Here is a 21998-nt window from a genome sequence, read left to right on the forward strand (position 1 = left end):
AGCAGCTCTGTGGTGTTAAGTTGATGGCTGGGTTAAACCACAACACCAAGACCTAATGTTTCCACAGGCTGTCTAAAGCACAAATATGAACATGTAGCATTGGCAGACAAAGCTGGAGCCACATTTAATAGTGCATGGCACACAGCACAACATTCCCTAATTTTGTAAGACATTTGAACTGTTTCCATGATGGTTTTTGACTTTCATACTGTCACTCAGATAAATTCTTTTGGTATAATATGAGAAGACTTGGTTTAAAACTGCCATGGACATTTTAAAACACTTCAGAGTTTGTCTGAAAATACTCTCATAAAATTCTACTGCTTTATAAAAAAATGGCAGCTCTTACTTTGCTCCTGAAGAAAAAAACCACATTCAAACTAATTTATTTTATCCCTTCATTAAAATTCAATTCCTACAGAATTCATATTTCAGCACTGGTTCTTTTCATTACTGCTCTTGATGTTGTTTCTACCTCCAACAGCATCTGAAGATCTCACTTCCACATCCTGACCTTATCATTTCCAACAAGACTACAGCAAACAGAGTTTATCACAAAATTATTGACATAAAAGCTTCAGTATTTATCAGAGGAATTTACATTCATTTTCTTATAAGGAGTAAGAAAGGAAAGTCTTACCTTTTCTAAAAGGGCAGTTTTTAATTCAGCTTGCAGTGTCTCACTGTGCTTTTTCTTCTGTTCAAAAGATTCCTTTAGCTCTCTCAGCTTTCCCTGGAGGTGTTGCTCACTTTTTTCTTTTTCCTTCAGAAGACCCTGGACTTCCAGTACTTGTGCTCTTGCTGCATCAAGGTCTATAGACAACTGCTTAGAAATCTATATTCAAAAATATTAAGTAACTATATATAATTTAAATTCAAATCACTATTTGTACATGCTGTTCACATAACCAGACCATCCCACAGTGCCACTGCTGTTTCAGAGCTATGTGGTGAACACTGGTAAGCAGATTTTAAGAACTACCATAATACATTAAAATAATCTCTTTTTCCAATTTTACTACCCAGAGATCAGCAGCAGTCTTTTTTATCCATTCTAAATTAAGAGAAGGCAACTTTTCTCACACCAGCAGTGATACAGACTCTCCTGCTGCCAACTGCAGCATACACCAAGCTCATCCTCCTTCACTTTCCACTGAGCACCACAGCACTTCAGCTGAACAAGTGAGGAGCCAGGGAAGTAGCAGTAATAGTCACAGAGCAACTACCATCACACCTGCACACCCCCAAACCTCTTTCAGACAGTAAGTGTCCATCACAGTCTATCAAACTATGTCCATTGATCAAAAATATTTTGATTCCTTTAGGGAACAGAAGATGCCTTGGGTAAAGAAATCCATGAAAGCAGACATGTCCTTCAGGCTGCCAGCTGCACTGCATGGTCTGAATGCCCATCTTTGAAAAAGAAGTACATTTGGTCCTTACATAGTCACAAGCAAGGGACTTGTACAAGTTTAAAAAAGCAAAGCAATCCTTGAAGGATATCTGAAAATGTCCTGTCAACTACACTGAGAACATACTGAATAAGCCTGAGAATAAAATAGATCTAAGGGTATGAAATAATAACTTTTATTGTATGGAAATACAAAAGAAAATGGGGACACAGTAATACCAAGTAACCGTTTCACTAATGAAAAAATCTGAAGGGCTAAAATCCCCTGCTACACTATGAGGAGCACAGAAATCTAAGAGTAAAACCTGTATTTTTAAAGCTTCACATCACCCTCTAGGAAAGTTTTAGTATCACCTCACTTCAATCCCAAAGATAGTTTAAAATTTGAGAATTGAAACATCTTTATGTATCATCAGTCTCAGCAAGTAAGACTGAAAATCAATCTTTTAAACATTTATTATTGTTTTTTAGATTTTTGAAATTAAGCAGACAACTCACCCCCTCCTTTTTCTCCAGTGAGTTTTTCAATTCATTCCTCTCTTTAGCTACAGACTCTGTTTGTATCTGAAGTTGGTGTTTTAATTCTTCGCAAGACTTTTCCTAAAAAACATAAGACAACATTTATGTTAGCTTCTAAGACCATGTACAGAGTATTTTTGCACAAGTTACAAATCCTTAAAAAAACCACTTTCATTTTCAACGAAAAAATCTTACCTTCTCAACTGCAGACATTTTCAGCTCAAAACTTTAAGTGGCAAATCTAATCCACACTTTAGATGCCCTGTGCTAATAAACTCAGCCAGGTGCCAGAGTTTTTTCTGATTAGGGATAGTCTCCCTGTTTGAAGCTGTGGTTGGGACCCCTTCTCCTTCTTAATGAAGTAATAGGCTCATTGGTCTCTGCAGGATCTAAAATTTCCTCATGTTCTAAAACTCACAAGCAAGTATATTTGCAGATCTCCATGCATATGCAACCATATGTTAAGCCCAAATACTACACATTTAAGGCAATGGAGAGCCTCCAAAAGACAACAGAACCAGAAGCAGACTACTGGTTCTGGACTACTATTTTTAAGTCTAAACTGGGGAGAAAATCCTTCAAGCTTTTAGGAGAAACAAATCTTTAAACAGTAGTAACTAAGAAAAGCAAACCAAAAAGCTTTTCTACACCAGGTGAATGAGTAAGAGAAAATGTTCTTTTTAACTAGAAGCAGATTTTTTTTCAGATCAGAATAAAAGCAGCTCTAAATGGGTTCAGGGAAATGGTGACATGTAAGATGAGAGTATGAGAGACACCCCTTGCCACATGTGAGACAAGGGTGTCAGAACAACTGTATTCATATAGTGCCCATTCGTATTATCAAGGCAGAAGAAGTAAGAAAAAGGTGTATTTTAACCAGTAATAGTTTACTTTCTATACCATAATAGATTGCTCTGGTGGTCAAGCACTTGTTATACTGTCACTTGTAAGACCTTTCTGAAATTCAAATAGTTCTAGTACTCCAATAATACTTTAAGCTAGGCATTCACCAAATGACAGATGATGTTACTCTCTCTACCTGCAGTATATAGATTTCCAGTACGTCCAGACAAGTGCACAGGAAGTTCTATGTACAAAGACTTTGGAAAGGAAATTAAAATGGCCTCAGAAAAATAACTTCTTCAATGCAACAGCATTTTAGCAAAGGTTCTAAAACTTAGTATTGTTACAATATGGTTGATTTATTTTTTAAAAGGGGGACGTCTGCCATAAGTTCACCACTTTGTCATCTCTATTTAGTTTCTTCACTAAGGCATGGTTAAAGGCATGCAGGAAGAATAAAGGATCCTGTTATGTGATATGACTGATGCTTACTACTGTAAATATCCAGGCAAAAATGTAAGGTGAGAAATATGTATGAACTACTAAAAATCACAATTTGGTTTTCCTTACAGTAATAAATTTTTATGCATTTTCATCATATGTACACTGTTGTAAAAAAGAAAGCAAAGTAATTTTATCAGAATGTATATGCACCAAATGTAATGCCTAATTAAAGAATCTACTAACCATTTCTGCAATAACTGTTCTTCCATTTTTAATTTCTTTTTCTAATTCCTCCTTTCTTTTTTTGAAGGATTCAAAGCTTTTTGAGAGCATATCTTTGGTATCTGTAAGGTCCTTTAATAGAGTGTCCTTCTCTAATTTCACTTGTTGCAGCTCTGATGTGGCTGCTTGCATTTTACAATCAAGTTCCTTGAGCTGTTTACTTGTATCTTGATTTGATTTCTCAAGATTTTGTTTGAGACTGGCCTTTTCTGCTTCCTGCTTTGAAATTCGTTGGTTAGCTTGGTCAAGGGCCTCAGATTTCTTCTGCAAATCCAACTGAGCATTAGACATCCTGCAAATATAAAATGATAAAACATACTTTTTAAAATTTCTTTTTCACAGGTTCTTTTGCATCCTTAAATGTCTCTATTCATGGGCCTCTATTCTCCATTCTATTCATATTACACTTCTCCAGTTAAGATGAAACGGTAACTTCAGAAACTAGGTTTAAGATGGTCCCTTCTTCCTCAGCCATAATGAACAGAAACTACCCCTTTACTGCTTATGCATAAATTGCAGATTTGTACCTGAAAATGGTTACAGAGCTATGGATATTTAAAGATGGACCTCACTACATTAAACCATTCAGATATTTAGCTGACAACAAGCACAGTGAATAAAATGAAGAAGTGTAGTGAATCACAGCAGTCAGTGATTCCTGTGAGAAAACATGGCAGAAGGAGTGAAACACAATAAGTGGGATACAACACAATTCTTGTAGCAGAGGGGACACAGCACTTATTTATGACTTTATGAAATCACAGGAGAGAAGCAGAAAATTTCAACTCTAGTCCAAACTGCCCCAGTGTTATGTCTGACTGTGAAAAGCACTGTAACACAGGAAATGCATACGCTTCTCTTGCTGCCTCAAGCTGTTTACTCAGCTCTGCTGTCCGGAGGTCTAATTCTTGAGACTGATGCTGCTGCTGCTGTAACTCCTGAAGAGCTTGGTCTTTACTTGCTCTAGCATCAACAATGTCACCTTCAAGTTTCTGAGAGAGAAAAATAAGAAGAGCCATCAGAACACAACAAACTAAATAAAAATAGCAATAAAAAGCACAGTCATCTAGTCTGTGTGTAGCATTAACTGTAGAAAGCAGTCACAGCTCTCACACATCATCTACCTGTTCCATTACTTTGTGATTTATCTTCCACTATTTAGTTCCTGCTAATCACTTGCTCCTCCAGAACTGAACTATTTTGGTGAAACATTCTGAAAGCATCTTTAAATTAAAGGCCCAAGAAGGCATTTTACTGCAAAGTAATAGATAAAAAGCTTTACAGCAAAAGCAAAGACACAAACTATAGTGGTGAAGAAATTCTGTGTTTGCCTGGAAGAGGATTTTCTTCTATTTTTTTTTTTCCCAAAGCTTCTGTTTCTCTCACATGGAGTATAAAGAACACAGGAGCCTTCAGCAAACGGGCACTGTTTATACTCTTCAACATACTGGCTGTTCTACAGGCACTTCTGCTTTCACACAGAGACCATAAAACAAAGCGGCCAAGTTTCTCCAAAAAATTTCCTGAGGGCTTTTTGTTTTCTAATTTTTTTAAATGCCACACATTCAACTGGAATAACCTCAAAGAATGATGATGATGCCAAGATTCTACATAGAATTGCATTCCTGTTGACAGCATCAACAACCCAGCTCAGTTTCACACTTCAGCTACCAGGAACCTCATAAAATCATACGCAAGCAAGCTCTGTATTTCTCCCAAGCATGTCTATTGGCTACTTGTGAAACTTCAGCAAAAGAATGAAAACTAAACACACAAATCAAAGTAGGCAAGGAAAAAACCCAGTGTCCAAAATAAAAGAAGGAGGAACAAAATAATGATGCTGAGAATGAAATGCATGACAGCTTTAATTTTTAATATAATTGGATTTAAAATTTCATACACAGAAAACAATCTTTGTTTTCTTCTATAGAACACAAAAGCTAGGAAAAACTCTCAACTGAGTCTGGAGCATAAAGACTACTAATCTCCCTCAGAACAGACAGTCAACACTGCAAAACCAGTTCTGAATTGCTTCCATGATCCCTGTATCTTATGGCTTTGTGTGTTATGAATTTTGACCACTAAGTACTTTTTAAAAATAGTGAACAAAGCTCAAAGCCCAAATTTTAAAGCTTTCAAGCATTAGAACTAAGCCATGTCCTTAACTGAAAATATTAGTATATCAAAAGACCAAAAGGGTCTGCAAACCTTCTGCCAGCATTATGTGGACTTTAAAATAAAATCTGATTTCAGAACTGGAATGCAAAACACCAGATCAAATTAAGAGATAAAATAGTGATAAATGTATCTGTCTAAAAAGTCTAGCGAAAGGCTTCAGAAACAAATTAAACCAGACAGGCAGTGTTAAGCAGGTCTAGCCAATGTAACACATATTCCCTGCTACTATTTGTCAAGTGCTTAAGTTCAAACTTGAAAACCCTGATTTTGGGACATATTGATGTTCCCTCACATAGGTATTTCCAGGTAGCAGAAAGGTTGGTAGAAGCACACAAAGGAAAATGACAGTATAGTGGCCATGTCATAGGCCTTTCTTCTTAATGTGATATACTAGCATGGAAGAAGAGAACAGGATTAAATGGTTAATCAGGAAACATTAGTGAGAAAGAAAACCCACAAAAGTGATATTGATATAATCCTTCTCCCCTAATTTGAGCACATGCTCAAATGCTGCCTAACAGCAAAGATCAGTTTCTGTAAGTCCAGGTACTGTGTTCATTACAAACCTTAAGCTGTGCCTCTAGTTCTTCAGTTTTCTGCTCTAAAGAAAGGCATTTTTCTTTGTGCTCTTTAAGATTGGCTTCCAGCTGAGTACAGTATTCCTGCTTGTCATTCAGCTTAGCTGTAACCTGATCCAACTGAGCGCTGACCTTATTTAACTCCTGGGTAAAACAAAAATAAAAAGCTTGTTACTTTTTTAATTATTTCAAAAATTATTAATGTCATATATGCTTTAAATGATCTAATGTGTTCAAATTAAAAAGGAAAATAATGTTTATTTTTTATTCTGAGGGGCAGGGAACTTAAAGGGGAAACACAAACACATGCACAAATTCCCTCTGTTTCAGTGAAAAAACCTATTTTAAAGCTCAATATTCTCTCAAACCTTACAGGCTCTGGGCTAAACGTTAACAAAGGTGTTTCAAGTTCTAAACTTGAACTGTAGGTAATAAAAGCACTGCATCCTCAAATTACTACAGCAGTAACTAGATAAGAACATTAAAAAACCTAGGTAGAATTTTTTATGTCTTTGTCATGAGATCAACCATCAAAGAGGAAAGCCATTAACATGGAAATGCTTAGTTCTCCACATACCAGAGATGATTTTAAAACATTTTGTTCAACACAAAACAAATAAATTCTGCAAGAGACATGAACACATCCACTTAGTGGCCACTATGATAGTAGCTACATCAAAGTTCACTGCCCTCCATCCAAACTGATATATTTAGTTATGAATTAAATATTTAATGCCTGCAAAAAATTGTCTCCTGTTTAGAGCAAATAATTACATTCCCACTGTACAAAATGGTGCCATGTTAACATCAGCAGGATGTTTCCATAAAGACCACAGCAGTACTTATTTTAACTATGCAAATATTTGATTCAGCAGACGGTAAAATGCTTCACCAGGATCAAAATACATTAAAAACCATGTAATTTTATCACCAGCCTTTTGAGTTTTTATGCCAGCTGGCACACAGAGAATTATTTCTGAATACCAGCAGGTGATACAAAATTTATCTGAGTCAGCAATAAGAGTTAAGAGTCTTTGCTTCTACTGAGTGTGTTCTACAATCTTTTCTACATAGCAGACACACAGGAATTGAATAATACTTCCAGAATACCTAAGGAAAGCTTAGATTCTGAATGATAACCCTACAGCAAGGAATGGATTCCCAAGTAAATTCCTTGCACTGCAAAATATATCCGATTCAAAGCAGCAAAAATAAATGAGTGCACACTACATGGTTAAAATACCCTGAATGATCATTTCCTAATGCTTATTCATATGTTTATTGAGTTTGTAAACAGACTCTTATTAGGCTTTTAAGCAGTTTTTAGGCAACATAGGAACTTTATGTGTTGCTTAATACCTGTTGTTTATCTTGCAATGCATTCTGGGCAGTGTCCAGATGGTTCTGTAGATCTGCTCTCTGAGCAGCTTTTGATGCTTCTGCTGAAAGTAGCAATTCAGTCTTTGCTTTTACCTGAAAGACAAATTGCATTTCACTAAAACATGTTTCACCATAGCTCATTCTAATTTTTTGATAGCTATCAGTAAGTTTAATAGTAAAATCAGCAGTATTCATGTGTTAGTGTGTGTATCTCCTTGTAGAAAAATGCACCTTTTCCCAAATGGGAAATCACAACCAGAATTTTTAATCACCATAAAATACAGAGATTCATTACCTGCACATCAAGTTGTGACACTTTCTCTTTACTTTCATTTAACTGACTGGTTAGTTCAGTGATGTTTGTTTCCAGGGAAAGCACACGATCTTGAGCAGCTCTTAGGTGAGCCTTTTGTTCCTGCACTTGTTCATGCAAATTCTCTTGGGCTTGTTTATGACTTTCTGATTGATTCTTCAGCTTCTCTGTCAGCTGAGTTACCTGCAATGGGAAAAAAAAAAAGAATGTGAGAAGGCTGGAACAGATGTCCAAGGAAGTAAAAACTTATTTTAGTGTGTCTTATTATGTCTCTCAAGATTCAATGCTATCATATTTCTTTTCCTGAACTATTACAGCAAAGCTATATTGTACACAATACCAGACTTTAAATAAATTACCAGCTAAAATAGAAGCAAAAGGGAATTGTTGATTTGGCCTTAATGAAATAAACAAAATAGTAAGGAGACAACAGATGTAGGCTAAACTGAATTTTGGTGCTGAAAGCAGGAATCAAATATCTTTTTAAAATGAGTGAAACAAATATACATATATTATATTTATTTTTATATAGTTATAACTATATATATAGTTTTTTTAAAAGTATACAGATATACAAATAGATATAAAGTTACATAGTTATATAATTTAACTATTTGTAAGTACATATTACTAGCAGATGTACAAATGAAATATCTAGGAATTCCTTTCCCTATGCTACTAACATGGAAATCACCAAAACACAAGTCATTTGAAATTTACAGTAAGATCTTTAAAGTAAGTTTTAAAGAAATGGAACCATAAAGAAAATATTAGCATCATATGAGATGAGATAGAAAAAAAAAAAAAAAAGGAAACAAGATTCAATAATGAGAATGAATGGAAAAAAACAGATCCCAAAGTTTTTACCTGTATTTGTAATGCATGGTTTTTCTCTTGCAGCTGGTTAAGAACTGCAGTTTCTCCTTCACCAGCTTGAATTTTTGCATATAAGTCCTCTCTTTCCTTTTCTAGCAGAGAGATGTTGTCCTTACTTTTTTGAAGCAAAGCCTCAAGATTTTGAATTTTTTGGTCTTTATCTCCAATTTGTCGTAGTACTTGCTCCAGATCATTCTAGACAAGAACATAATAGCGTTTAATTATAAGGACATTAAAAGTGGGGTTAATGCATGACATATTGGATAAATTTATCAAACACCTTCTGTATATTCTCTTCCAGATTTATAAGTTAATTAATTGAAACTAATATGATTCCTGCAAGTAATTTTTAGTATGAAAAAGTATTTAGCGTAATGAAACCCTGGAACCCACTTTCACATGAGGGCACACAACTACATTACCTGGGCTTCTCGTAGTTTTGCTGTTGTGTTTTGTTGAAGCGTCTGCTGCTCCTGGTGCTGCTGCTTTGCCTTTTCTAATTGATGTTGCAATTCTGTGGAATTTGCTGCTTTTTCCTTTAGCTGAAAGAAAACCCAAAACCAAATACCAAACAAACCAGCTAATGAGGGGGAAAAAAAATACAACTCAGTATGCCGGTTGTACTCAATGTTCACTCTAACTATAAAAGATTTTAATGTAAACATGGATATTTAAAAACTTGTATAAAAACAAAAATCTGTAATGCTAGATCAAATTCTAATCAAAGCATTCATTACAATTAATCAGTGAGATTCTATATCACAAGTGAGAACTATAAAACAATTATCAGACACACTTAATTTAGCTCTCAATCTAAAACATAAGAAATTTTTAGTATGTTTTTGCAATAGTTGTTAAGATGTAATACAACAGATAATACAGATACTTGTAAAACAACATTATTATTACTTTTTTTGGTAATTACAGTAGCAACTGTCAGTCATTATTTTAGTAGCAACTTCAGTTTAGCAGTCTCTCCACTTCTATACTAGTCAAGGCTTTGCAAATTAGCTACAGAAAAGTTTAAAGCTTTAACAACATACCACTCAGATATTTGGCCAATCCCCTTACAGCCAGCAGAAAATCAGCAACATATACAAGATATTCATTAAAACAAATAAAAATTAATAAAATAACTGTTTTCTGCCCATCCACCCCACACTGATTATTAACTATCAATGACCTGCCATCTTCACTTCTTCTTCATGTAGAGTTTTCTCTTAAAAAAATATCTACACACAAAACTACCCATATGGGCCTATGTACACCTAAGTAATTTTTTCATATGGTCCTTAGACAAAGCTCATAAGTGCAAAATGCACAACTTTTATTCATCTGTTCATTTGTCATTTTATTCATTTGTAATGAACTTTTGTTCATTACAAACACACATACATCTGTAAAGACAAGCATCATCTAAGCAGATGTTGATAATTGTACTGTAAGTTCTTGACAATATTAGTCAAAAGAAATTCCCACGAGAAACTTTATAAACTGCAATATCACAAGTGTGTGTAACAGAGCCAGAACAAACTATAGAATCTGCATAAAAAAACCCTACCTGCTCTTCAGCACGAGAAAGTTTTAATTGTAGGTCAGCCACCTGCTGCTCTTTGTCCATCAGTTTCTCACTGGACAGCTGCCTCTGTTCCTTGAGCCGCCCATGTGCTTCCCCCAGCTGGCGCTCTGTTTCTAGGAGTTTACTGTGCAACTGCAAAAAAGAGTCATCCACCTTTTCAGTCATTCCTTAGCCAACAGTGACTTTGTGCAATGTTTATAGGAAGTTTTCATAACTCAAAACAAAACAAGTTCATGACGTCCTGGAGTCATGTATGTACCTCATACACCTCAGAAACACAAATCATGTTAAGAAACAGCATCAACTTCACATGTAAGAGCAGGTATTCAGAAAATTGGATCGGAAAGACTCAGAAACACCCTCATTTATCTACAGGAGCCCTTCAAAACAAGTTGCAGATATTTAGCAGAAAGAGCATGATCCTTCAAAGCATAAGGACTATCATGTAAAATAGTGATGCTTTGAGCCATCTTGGCTTATCCAGTTCACCAGATGACTCCTGTAGATCCAGTGGCTGAAGCACCCTGCATTTACCTGTTCCACTGCCTCCCACAACATGCACTGCTAGAATATTAAGAGTATAATTTTTAACCTGAGCTGGCTACATCAATGGCATTCATTCTCTGCAGAGAAGAGATACATGAACAGTCAGTGTAGGGTATATAGCAACTTTGGTGGCTCACAGTCCAGCACCTGCCAGCAGCAAAGAGTAAGTAGGTGGATGTGCACTTTCAGCTGGACACAAACCTGCGTCAGGATTTTATCAGTCATCAAAAGCAGTACTGCACCATCTTCAAAGTGCAAGGATGGCCTTTTACAATTCACTGTTCTGAAAAGCTCTTTTCATACAATAAGCTTACTCTATGTGAAACTGCCACTGTAGGTCCTGGGTTGCCTCCTGCCTACTTCTATATGAATACATTCAAGGACACAATAGCCTTTTAACTCAGTGCAAAACCAGAGAATGGATCAGACCTTGCAGCACAGAAAGAACTTTATACAGGTTGTGAGAAAGCTATGAATGAAGCTTGCTCCCCTATGCATTTATGTCCAAGGCCCTTGAATCATTCACTTTTTAACTCCAGGTCCTCCCTTCAATACTCCTAAACTTTCCTCATGCTTTCCTTAAATCCCTACTAATACCTATGCAAAAGGCAGCCCAATTTTATTGGCTGCAAGCAATCATTGACCAACCGGCTGCCTAGCAGAGCAGAAAAAGGAACAGTGATTATGATACCATTATACTTTCCATGCAGGCATTAAGGAGGGGTGAAGACTCTCTCTCCTGCTGTCTGTATCCCAAAAAATTTAATACTGAAGAACTTAACACTGAAGAACTGATAATGAGTCCTTTGGGCCATCTGTCAAAATTTAGCTCAAGTTATCAAACACTACAGAAGTTTCAAGGGTTTGGAAACAGAAATAAATGTATCCATGACTTACCTTCTTAAAAAATCAAGCTAAGTTATCAAAAATCATAAGTGAAAAGATGTTTGGCTTGTGGTCAAGATATTGGTTGCTAATGGTGACTGTACAGTTAAGAAAGAGGAAAGAGAAAAGGGAGGACAGGGTGAGGAAAGAGACCAAAATCTCTCCTCCAGTAATGAAGAACATTTGTCTTTTCTTGAAGGATCACCAAATTATAAATATTTCCTCCTCACTAAAAATACAAACAAGAACTGTAGAAAAAAATCTACTGAAGAAAGAGTGCAACAAGATAACTAGCAACTATTCATGGCTATGCTGATACCAGGAGAAAATATCTGGAAAGACGGAAATCAGTAAACAATATTTTCCACTAGTTACTGTTATTACAGGCATTGTTAAGTATTTTTGAGGAACTTTAAGATGACATTTAAGTAAACAGGACCATAAAATCCAGGACTAACCTATGCTACAGAATGCAAAAAATAATAATAATGAAAAAATATCTAGAGTTTAAAACATACAATCAAGTAGATTCAAATTTTCTGAACAGAATTTATTAGCAATTAATATTTGTTCAAAACTGAAGGAGTCCATACCCTCCTCCTACTGTCATGCTGAAACCAACACTGTTACTGAAGTTTCTTCCATTAAGATCAGTTCTTCCACATCACCCAAATTCTAAAATGTACAAACTTAACCAGACATGTATCCATTCAAATGAATTTTGAGAAGATGACAAGGATTCTTAAAAAATGTGATTTGAATAAACAACTATTCATATACCTCTATGAACAGAATTCATATTTGAAATGTAAGCTAATGGACTACATGCATAAAAGTACCAAGTGAATAAATATGAGAAATTTAGTCTTTTCATTACAATAGTAACTGAACACTTCTTTGCAGGAAGAGAAAGGAAAAAGTTTATGCTTGGCTTTTCTTTTATACCAGGTACAAAGAGTTTTTTTCCTGCACTATTCTTTTACTATACAATTCTAAAACACATCCTGAAGTCTGGTGGCTTGCTGAAGCTTTCTTGATAGGTTGTCTTCTTTTCCAATGGTACCACCAGAGAATGTGTCACACCTCCATTTCCTTTCATAGGGATTAATAGAGCAATGCTTTACTCACCATCCTCCTCCTTCACTTTCCCACCCCAAAAATCGTTCTTGAAAATGCCATCTCAGGCTAAAGACAGATTTCAACTCAGCCTCTTAGATATGCTTCTGCTGCCCAGGCAGACTGAGGCAGGTTCACTAAATGCAGATTCCTATGCAGATAACTAACACAATTATCTCCTCTCACCCTGACAGAAGACTGATGAGAGAAGGAAAGACATTCTGGGGATGCAATAGACACATAAACGTGATTTAGCCAAGTCACACTTCTTCTAAGGTAAACTATACACAGAGAGCTTGCAACTTGATCTGATTCAGATTTTACAAAGGGTTGAAACATCCACTTTAAAATAAATAAGCTTTAGCAAGATTAAAATGAAGTATGTTATACTAACAAATAATTTTTTACATCTTAAGACTGGACATGATTACTGATGCACAAATATTTCTCCAGTCTAACACATTACTCTCAAAACAAAAAAAAGATAAACTGAATTCAATGACCCTCAATTTTCAAAATGCTCAATGTTAAATGAAAGTCCTACTCCTCTAAGTCATTTGACTCAGCAGAATAATCGGTTCTGGTGGGGGGGATGTATGCTCTGGGTACTCTCCCCACTATCAGCAACATAAAGTGAAGTTGTCTGGGGAGAAGCACTAAAGAAGCAATACCAGGATTTCACATTACCCTGGTTTTCCACACCAGATATTTCTGTACTATATTAACTACTCAGACTTAAAGCAAGTCAAGCACTGGTCAGTTCCAAAGTAAAACCAAGACTCACTTTTCTCAAACATCCCATAGGGTAGTAAAATATAAGTGCTGGTTAACTACTCTCCTTCAAATAAGGAAATGTAAATTCATCTTCATAAGAAATACACGTGTGCAGTTTTTTAAACTGATGAGATGATTTTATGAACCATTCGAATAGGATGGTGCAGGAGGCTTAAGGACACTTACCTGACTGAGCTCACTTTGGAGTTGCAGTCCATGCTGCTCTTTTTCCTCCCTCTGCTGCTGGAGCTGTTTACATTCTGCCTTAAGATGCTGGTACTTTGTCTCTACTTCAGACAACTCCTCTTTAAGTTTCTGACTTGCTTCTGCCTTCTCACCTAGCTCTGTCTGCAGTCTCTGTACTGAGGCTTCAGATGCAGACAGCTTTGCCTGAAGCTGTTGGCAGTCCAGGTCCTTCTGGTGAAAACTTGCCTGCACATTTTTCTTACTCACAGATACTTCATTGTGTTTTTCTTCCAGCTGGGTGTAGTCCTGTTCTTTCTTCAGCAGCTTCTCAGTCAAACTCTGAAGAGAGTTACATAGCAATTCAAGTACAATTCTGTTTGCAGCTGTTCAACATATTATTCAAATTTCTAAGTGTTGATGCTGAACAGTGAAGAACTTTTACAAAAACATTATTAAAGAAAATATTAACCTGTATCTTGTATTACACACATTGGTTCTGGAGCTCATACAGCACACAGTTTTAACTGGAAATACTGTTTTTCATATTCTCACATAAATCCACTTCCTCTTACTGAGAATACCACAAAAACTCTACATCCATATCCTCTAAACTAATTTTCCCTGAATGTTCAAATTAACTTTATTGTAACTGCAATTCCTTGGGGAAAAGTTGAGAAGTTGAGGCCCTTACTGGTCTTTGTAAGGCAAACCAAGCCCCATAATTACTGTGCTGTAAAAATGATGAAAAGTGAGTCCCTGCTGGTTCTCTGAAACCTATATATTTATATATACCTCTGTTCTTCTCAGTATAACTCCTGAAAATATAAGAAACAGATTTCTAGCTTGAGGTTGTACATCAGCTTGAAAAACTTCACATCAAAACACAGAAATATCTTCCCACATTGCAACTGGATTATAAATCTATATTCATATCAAATGTATTACATTCTATATATTCTATATATAATGTATACTACCATGAATTAATGGCTCCTCCGTGACAGATTTTTCAAGAATGACCAACTGTTCTTGACACTTTGTCTTACAAATTTCTCTTATAGGAAGCTGGTCTTACCTTTTCCAATTCTAGGTCCAACTCCTCCAAGGCCTAAATTCCTTAGCTAGCATATAATTTTTATGGATACCACCTTTCAAAAAGCTGCATAAAGAAATGGCTGTAAACTGCTTTAAGTCACTAAAACTGAAAGAGGAAAAGTAGCTCACTGCCACTTCTCTTCCTATTCCTTAGTGTTTGGCATTAACCTGACATAGCAGAGGATTCTCTCTTAATGTGTGATTATCTTATCACAGAATCACAAGGTTGGAAGAGACCTTCAAGATCATCAAGTCCAACCAATGCCTTAACACCCCTACTAATCTATGGCACCAAGTGCCACATCCAGCCTTTTTTAAAATGCATCCAGGGATGGTGACTCTACCACCTCCCCGGGCAGAGAATTCCAGTGCTTTATCACTCTTTCTGTAAAAAACTTTTTCCTAATATCCAACCTGTATTTCCCTTGGTACAACTTAAGACTGTGTCCTCTTGTTCTGTCAGCTGCTGCCTGGAAAAAGAGACCGAGTCCTACATGGCTACAACCACCTTTCAGGGAGTTGCAGAGAGTAATAAGGTCACCCCTGAGCCTCCTCTTCTCCAGGCTAAACAACCCCAGCTCCCTCAGCTGTTCCTCACAGGGTTTGTGTTTCAAGCCCCTCACCAGTCTTGTTGCCTCCTCTGGACATGTTCCAGCATCTGAACTTCCTTCCTAAACTGAGGGGCCCAGAATTGGACACAGAACTCAAGGTGTGGCCTCACCAGTGGTGTGGTGTGTGACCTCCCTGGTCCCTCTGGCTGCACTATTCCTGATAGAGGCCAGGATGCCATTGGCCTCTTGGCCACCAGGGCACAGTGTTGGCTCATGTTCAGTCTGCTGTCAGTCAGCACCCCCAGGTCTCTTTCTGCCTGGGCAATGTCCAGCCACACCGTCCCCAACCTGCAACACTGCAGGGGATGACTGTGGCCAAAATGCACACTTGGATTTACTAAACTTCATCATATTGGACTGTCCATCCATCCAACCACTCCAAGTCTCTCTGCAGAGCCCTCCTACCCTCCAAGAGATCAGAACACACGCTCCCAGCTGCCTGCAAATTTACTAAAGACAGACTCAATACCCTCATCCATGCCATCAATAAAACTATTGAACAGGACTGGCCCCAGCACAGACCTGAGGGACACCACTGGTGGCTGATCTCCAGCTGGATGCAGCACTGTTCACCACTCTCTGTGCCCAGCCATCCAGCCAGTTCTTAACCCAGCAGAGAGTGCTCCTGTCCAAGTAGGGGACTGCCAGCTTGTCCAGGAGTGTGCTGTGGGAGACAGTGCCAAAGGCCTTACTGAAATCCACATACACAACATCCACAGACTTTCCTGCACCCACCAGGCAGGTCACCTGATCAGAAAAGAACCCAGGTTGGTCAAACACAACCTACCTCCTAAACCCATGCTGGCTGGGTCTGATCCCCTGGCCATCCTGCAAGGGCTGCATGATGACACTCAGTATAAACTGTTCCATTACCTTGCCAGGTACTGAGGTCAGGCTAACTGGCCTGTAATTACCAGGATCTTCCTTTCCCCCCTTTTAGTGAATGAGTGTCACATTGGCCAGCTTCCAGCCATCTGGAACCTCCCCAGTGACCCAGGACTGCTGGTAAATGATGGAAAGCGGTTTCACAGATCATCTGCCAGCTCCCTCATCAGCCTGGGATGGATCCCACCTGGTCCCATAGATTTATGAACATCCAAGCAGCTCAGCAGTTCTCTGACTGCCTCCTCTTGAATAACAGAGGTACCATTCTGCTCCCTGACACCATCTACCAACCCAGGAGGACAGCTGTCCTGAGGGCAAGCATCTTCCCACTAAAGAGGCAAAGAAGATGTTTAGCACTTCTGCCTTCTCCTCATCTGCAGCTACTAAGTTCCCTCCCACATCCAGTAAAGAAGAAAGGCCAGTTTTATCCTTCCTTTTTCCATTAATATATTTGTAAAAACAAATTTTATTATCCTTTACAAAAGTTGCCAACTTAAATTTGAACTGAGCTTTGGCCTCTCTTAAATACTTCCTTATGCATCAATTGTTTCACTCCACATTGTTAATGAAACACCAACAGATTCAGGAAAGGGCTCTATACTGTATAGCAACACTCCTGCCAAAAGCTTGATTCATTGTTGCTGGTCTGTGGAAAATTACAGCATGACAATTCTTATCTTCTCAGTTCCAACACCTGATTTAGTGAGCCAGAGTCATCCTGCTAAAGGTAGCTTCATTTACCAAATTCTAATTTCACCTTCTTCTATTTTTTGCAAATGCTTTAATATTAGATTACATTAAATACACTCTGTATGGTCCCTGCCCTTTCCTATTTTCCAAGGCTGACAAGGTTCCTGGTAAATGCATGTATGTAATATCCAGGTCATACACAGTGTTACATGCAACATAATGCAGTACACATCTTGGTCCTTGTTTCCTGTCATCCTTTATTTTTATTTTTACCCCCACAATACATGATTCTAAACACAAATACAAAATGCAGCAAGCTCAAAGAGCACTGATAACAGCTCTCGAATATAAGTTGAGAAGTTTCTGAAATTAATTTCCATTTTCTACCATTCACAATACCAGTACATGGCCAGAAAAATATGATAGAAGTACAATCTAAAAGCTAAGAAACTGGAAAAGCAATAAAGAGAGCTCAGAATATCTTTGAAATTATGATTTTTAGGCAAATGTATTATTATTTAATGTGTGAGATGGCAATTCTGCTTAATGATAGGTAAGCACAAATTGCAGCAATTAAAAATTTGCAATCATAACTACCTAAAGAATTTCAGTTGTAGGATATGATGATCATTAAAATATGGTGTTTGTTTGCACATTATAATAGTCCAATTATTAAACAAAATGTCAAAGGAATTCTCAACTTCTGCAAGAAGTTAGCCTTCAGTGCTTCCAAAAGCAGTATGTGATATTTTAATCTGAGCTGACAAGCATAGGAAATAATAGCAGTCTCACCTGATTCATCTGTTCTAACTCCTTGACTGAACTTTGAAGTTTTTGCAGCTCCTGAACGTACACAGCTACCTCCTGAGGTCCTTTGGCAAGTTCAGCTTTTAACTGGTTAATGGTAGCCTGAAAAGACAAACAGAAAAATCCACATTTAAAACAAAACTTTGCATGCATAATCCAACAAAAGCAAGATGTCCAGTAGCAAAATAAAAATACGTTTTCCATAACAATAAAAAGCCTAAGGGAAAAAAATCACCAGTAAACTAAGCTCAGAGTCCCATCAGAAGTACCACTGAGTGCAATTTCCCAGCTGAGATTAATATATGTCCTACTTTGGAAGAATGAAAATCTGACCCAATCCAATAGCAAATGCCAGTTGAATCCAAAACTGATGAAAATAATAACAGATTATCCATTGATAATTATCACAGTTCTAGCCAAAGGTGAAATCTTTCCAAATCATTGCAGTTACACAACCAAAATCTTGGCCACGCTAGAAAGGGAAATGTGCTGGAAAAGGCTCTAGAAGCAAGTCTGGCATTTGATGCAAACTTGATGTGTGATGTTTGGACACATCAAACCTGCAGGTCAGTATATTCAAAGGAACAGTATTAACCCATCAAACAGAATCAGTGAAGAGCAGAACATATCAATGACTACACAGTATTTGAATACAGTAATGAAGGAAAACAAGAAAAGTACTTTAGAGCATGGCTGCCCTAAAACATGTCATGTTAATGCATATTAATGCACTCATTTCAAATACACTGTATAGCAGTGACCTTTATAAAGAAGTTTTCTTTCCTATAGTTCTTGTAAGCAGAGATTTCAGCACAAATGCATAAATACTGAATTCAAAAGTGAACTAAAGCAGAACAGAATAGGCAATAACCATCCAATTTACAACCTTCCTACAGAAAAAGGAACAGCAAAGAGAACATCAGTATATGACTGCATATAGTTAACTGACTTTCTGTAATGCTGTGCTGTACAACACTGTTTAATAACCGAGCTATTAGCTGAAATACATCCTAGGATCGGTCCTATTTGGCTAAACATTCCAGGATGTAATCAGAAAATGGTATGGCTATTTCATATTGAGAGAATATAATGCAGAAAATGTGCAGAAGTTCACAAAGGACACCACTATAGCCTTTCCAACTAGACTAATAATTTAAATGCATAAATATCCATTTCTTGTTCACAATTCACTAAGACCATCCCACATTTCTTTCTTAACAAGGAAATGCATCCTAGGTAAATATACAGTACTGATATTTTTTTGCTAATGTGTCTGTATGAATAATGAACCATTGAAAAATAGGAATGCTTCTGTTTAATAACATCTTGGAATTGTCTTGATATGACAGAAATTTGCTATAAAAATTAAATATTTTCCAAAAAAATTACCTCAAATTTAACTGTTTCTAATAGAAAGCAGAAAAATTAAATGGATGGATAAAAGATGGAAAGAAGCAGTCACAAAAGCTGTAGTAGGCAGACTTCCTCAGATTTGTTTTATAAATATTCCAGTGTTTCTAATGCCTTTGCTTAGTGGGAGAGGAAAAAAACCTAAACAAAAAAACACTAGTCCTGGCTTTATTAAATTTACCTTCAATTTAGACTACTAATTTTGTTTATTTCTTTGGTCACTCAAGTAAACAATCAAGCCTAAGTGCTTCATTTAATGAAGATTTATAAGTCACTGAAACAAATCCCAATAAGCAGAGATTCAAAGCAATGCTTAGTTCCAAAGCAGTGCAGCTGTTTTTGTAACATATTTACTATGCAGGAGCCACTACAGGGAAAAACTAAAGATGAAAGGAACGGCTCAGTATGAATATTCATGTGAAAGATGTAGATGCCAGTTTCACATACAGCTCTGGAAAAAAAGGTATAGACACCTAACAGATTTAGGTGAATATTGTAGACTGTACTATTCTTCACATCCTTCTCCTGCTGTATTTGAAAATCCTTATATAGGGCTTATATGATGCTTGTATTATTTTTGTTATTTCCACCCATACTGAACATTTACCTTATTTTAAAAATATTCACTTTGAAAACCATTATTGATAAACGTATCCTCAGCCAGCCTGTAAAAACAACCAAGTATGTTATAAAATACACTTTAAACTTTCAGTCCTTGATGTGGTCTTAAGAGCAAAGCTGAGATGAAACATGGCCAAACACTTATGTCAAGCACTGCAGTCAATGTGTCAATTAAGGATTTCCAGGTCTTATCTTCTTATAAGTAGCACTTAGTAAAATTGTGTTTTAGCCAGGAGCTGTTTGAGACAGTTTGAGGAGTAAAGTTCCTCTTAAAGATCCAAATCTGAGATTCTGCATCCCTTTTTCTCTCCTTTTATCGAAGTCGTAACTAATAAAAGAGTGGAATAACCACAACTTTTGGAGAAGTGAGAAGATTCAATTAAGAAAGATGCTTCTTCATTATGATTAATTATTATTTTCTATTTTCATATGATAATCATGGCAAAGCTAGAACACATATCTTTATGTATGGTTATTACCTCAGAGTTAGCCTGCTTTTCCTGCAAGTGCTTGCACTCATCTTTCAGCTTTTCAGATTCTCTTTCACGTTCCAGGGTCATTTTATCCATTAGTGTTTGAACTTGGACCAGCTCCTTTTTCAGGACAGCCACATCTTCCACACCAGGCCTTTGCAGCTGAAAACAGTGAGCAACATCACATTGGTAGATATGCTTCCAGTGCCAATATAATTTCTAAAAATCTTTCAAATCATCTATTTACAGACAAGGTAACATATAAGTATTACAGCTAGGCTTAAAAAAATATTAAAAAAAAAAAAAAAAAAATCTCCCACCAAAAACAACCCAAAACCACAGAGGAATGCTTATAATTCCCAATGAAAACAGCTAGATTTTAAGTTTTTTCTGCTAAATTTTGAACTTGCTGATTGATTTCAACCAAATCTGACAAAAGGAAAATTGTCTTAAGAGATTAAAGGTTGGTAACTTTTATGTGAGTAGATGGCTAGATATAGGATACTGCCCTTGTCTTCAAGAAGTATTTCAGAAAATCACCAGTACAAAACAAAAGGGCAATTGAAGGCAGCATTTTGAAGATAGTATCAGATATGGCTCATACCAAACCCACAAGTAAAATCTGTTGACAATTGCATTTCAAGCACCATAACAGCATGAAACAGTATGGAGAGAAAGGAGAGGGATGGCAACTAGGAGCACTAGAGAAAGCAGAAAAAAGTGTGTTGGCATCCTCAGAAGAGAAAAGGAACAGGGAAAAAAGAAAAATATAAGGAAAAGAGAAGACAAGATACCACTGAACAGGGAGGAATGGATAGGTCCAGAATCTGAACAAGGCCAACAGGCTCTTGAGGGCAGTCAGCTACAGGGAAGAAGGGGGATAAACAAATCCTACTTTCCTCCAGAGTCTAAGCAGTAGTGAGTGGGAGAAACTGGGGAATTCCTTGCACTACTGCATTAGAAGTGCCCCAGCTTGCTGAGTCACTGGGATTGCTCCCTGGAGCCATGGCTGAATATAAAAGTCATTAGGAGACAAAATCCTGAAATACACACACATTGGTATTATCAGCCAAACACAAAAGGGACAAAATTAATATAGGCATGATGATGACAGCTGCCAGTTTTTCAGCCACCATGTCACAAAATACCTCTCTGACCACTTCTTAAAAATCCAGCTGCCCAAGGACAATCAGAGTATAACACCTCATGGAAAAAGAGTGACCTAAAGATAGCTGTGGAAGCCAGCAATGGCATGCTCCATGGTCTGTGCAGCACATCTATATGCATAATACACTGCAGAAATGCTACAGGGTAGAGCATCTAACAAGAAGACTATAACATAATGCAGGGTGAATTTTAATATATGACAGAAACAACATATAATTTCTCTCTGGAAAAACACTGAAAATGCAGATCAAAAACAATGATACTATGAATTTTTTCAGCCCACAGGCAGACATCATCAAGTTCAACAGAGTTTGACTGCTTTAAAACTA

General features: G+C 36.9%; 1 protein-coding gene across 5 annotated transcripts in view; it reads right to left on the minus strand.

Annotated features, from left to right (window-relative positions):
- EEA1 (early endosome antigen 1) overlaps positions 1-21998 on the minus strand; it is a 64408-nt gene that overhangs the window by 14897 nt on the left and 27513 nt on the right. For all 5 annotated transcript variants that reach the window (XM_079304848.1, XM_079304847.1, XM_079304846.1 and 2 more), the window contains 13 exons: positions 20509-20664; positions 17984-18100; positions 13911-14249; positions 10386-10535; positions 9247-9366; positions 8816-9019; positions 7931-8131; positions 7615-7728; positions 6244-6399; positions 4352-4491; positions 3461-3791; positions 1910-2011; positions 641-835 (listed from right to left, as the gene is read on the minus strand). In XM_079304848.1, the coding sequence (XP_079160974.1) occupies positions 641-835; positions 1910-2011; positions 3461-3791; positions 4352-4491; positions 6244-6399; positions 7615-7728; positions 7931-8131; positions 8816-9019; positions 9247-9366; positions 10386-10535; positions 13911-14249; positions 17984-18100; positions 20509-20664 (2325 nt within the window). The remainder of the gene's footprint in view (positions 1-640; positions 836-1909; positions 2012-3460; positions 3792-4351; positions 4492-6243; positions 6400-7614; positions 7729-7930; positions 8132-8815; positions 9020-9246; positions 9367-10385; positions 10536-13910; positions 14250-17983; positions 18101-20508; positions 20665-21998) is intronic.

This window comes from Erithacus rubecula, assembly GCF_903797595.1.
Source record: "Erithacus rubecula genome assembly, chromosome: 4".
NCBI lineage: Eukaryota > Metazoa > Chordata > Aves > Passeriformes > Muscicapidae > Erithacus > Erithacus rubecula.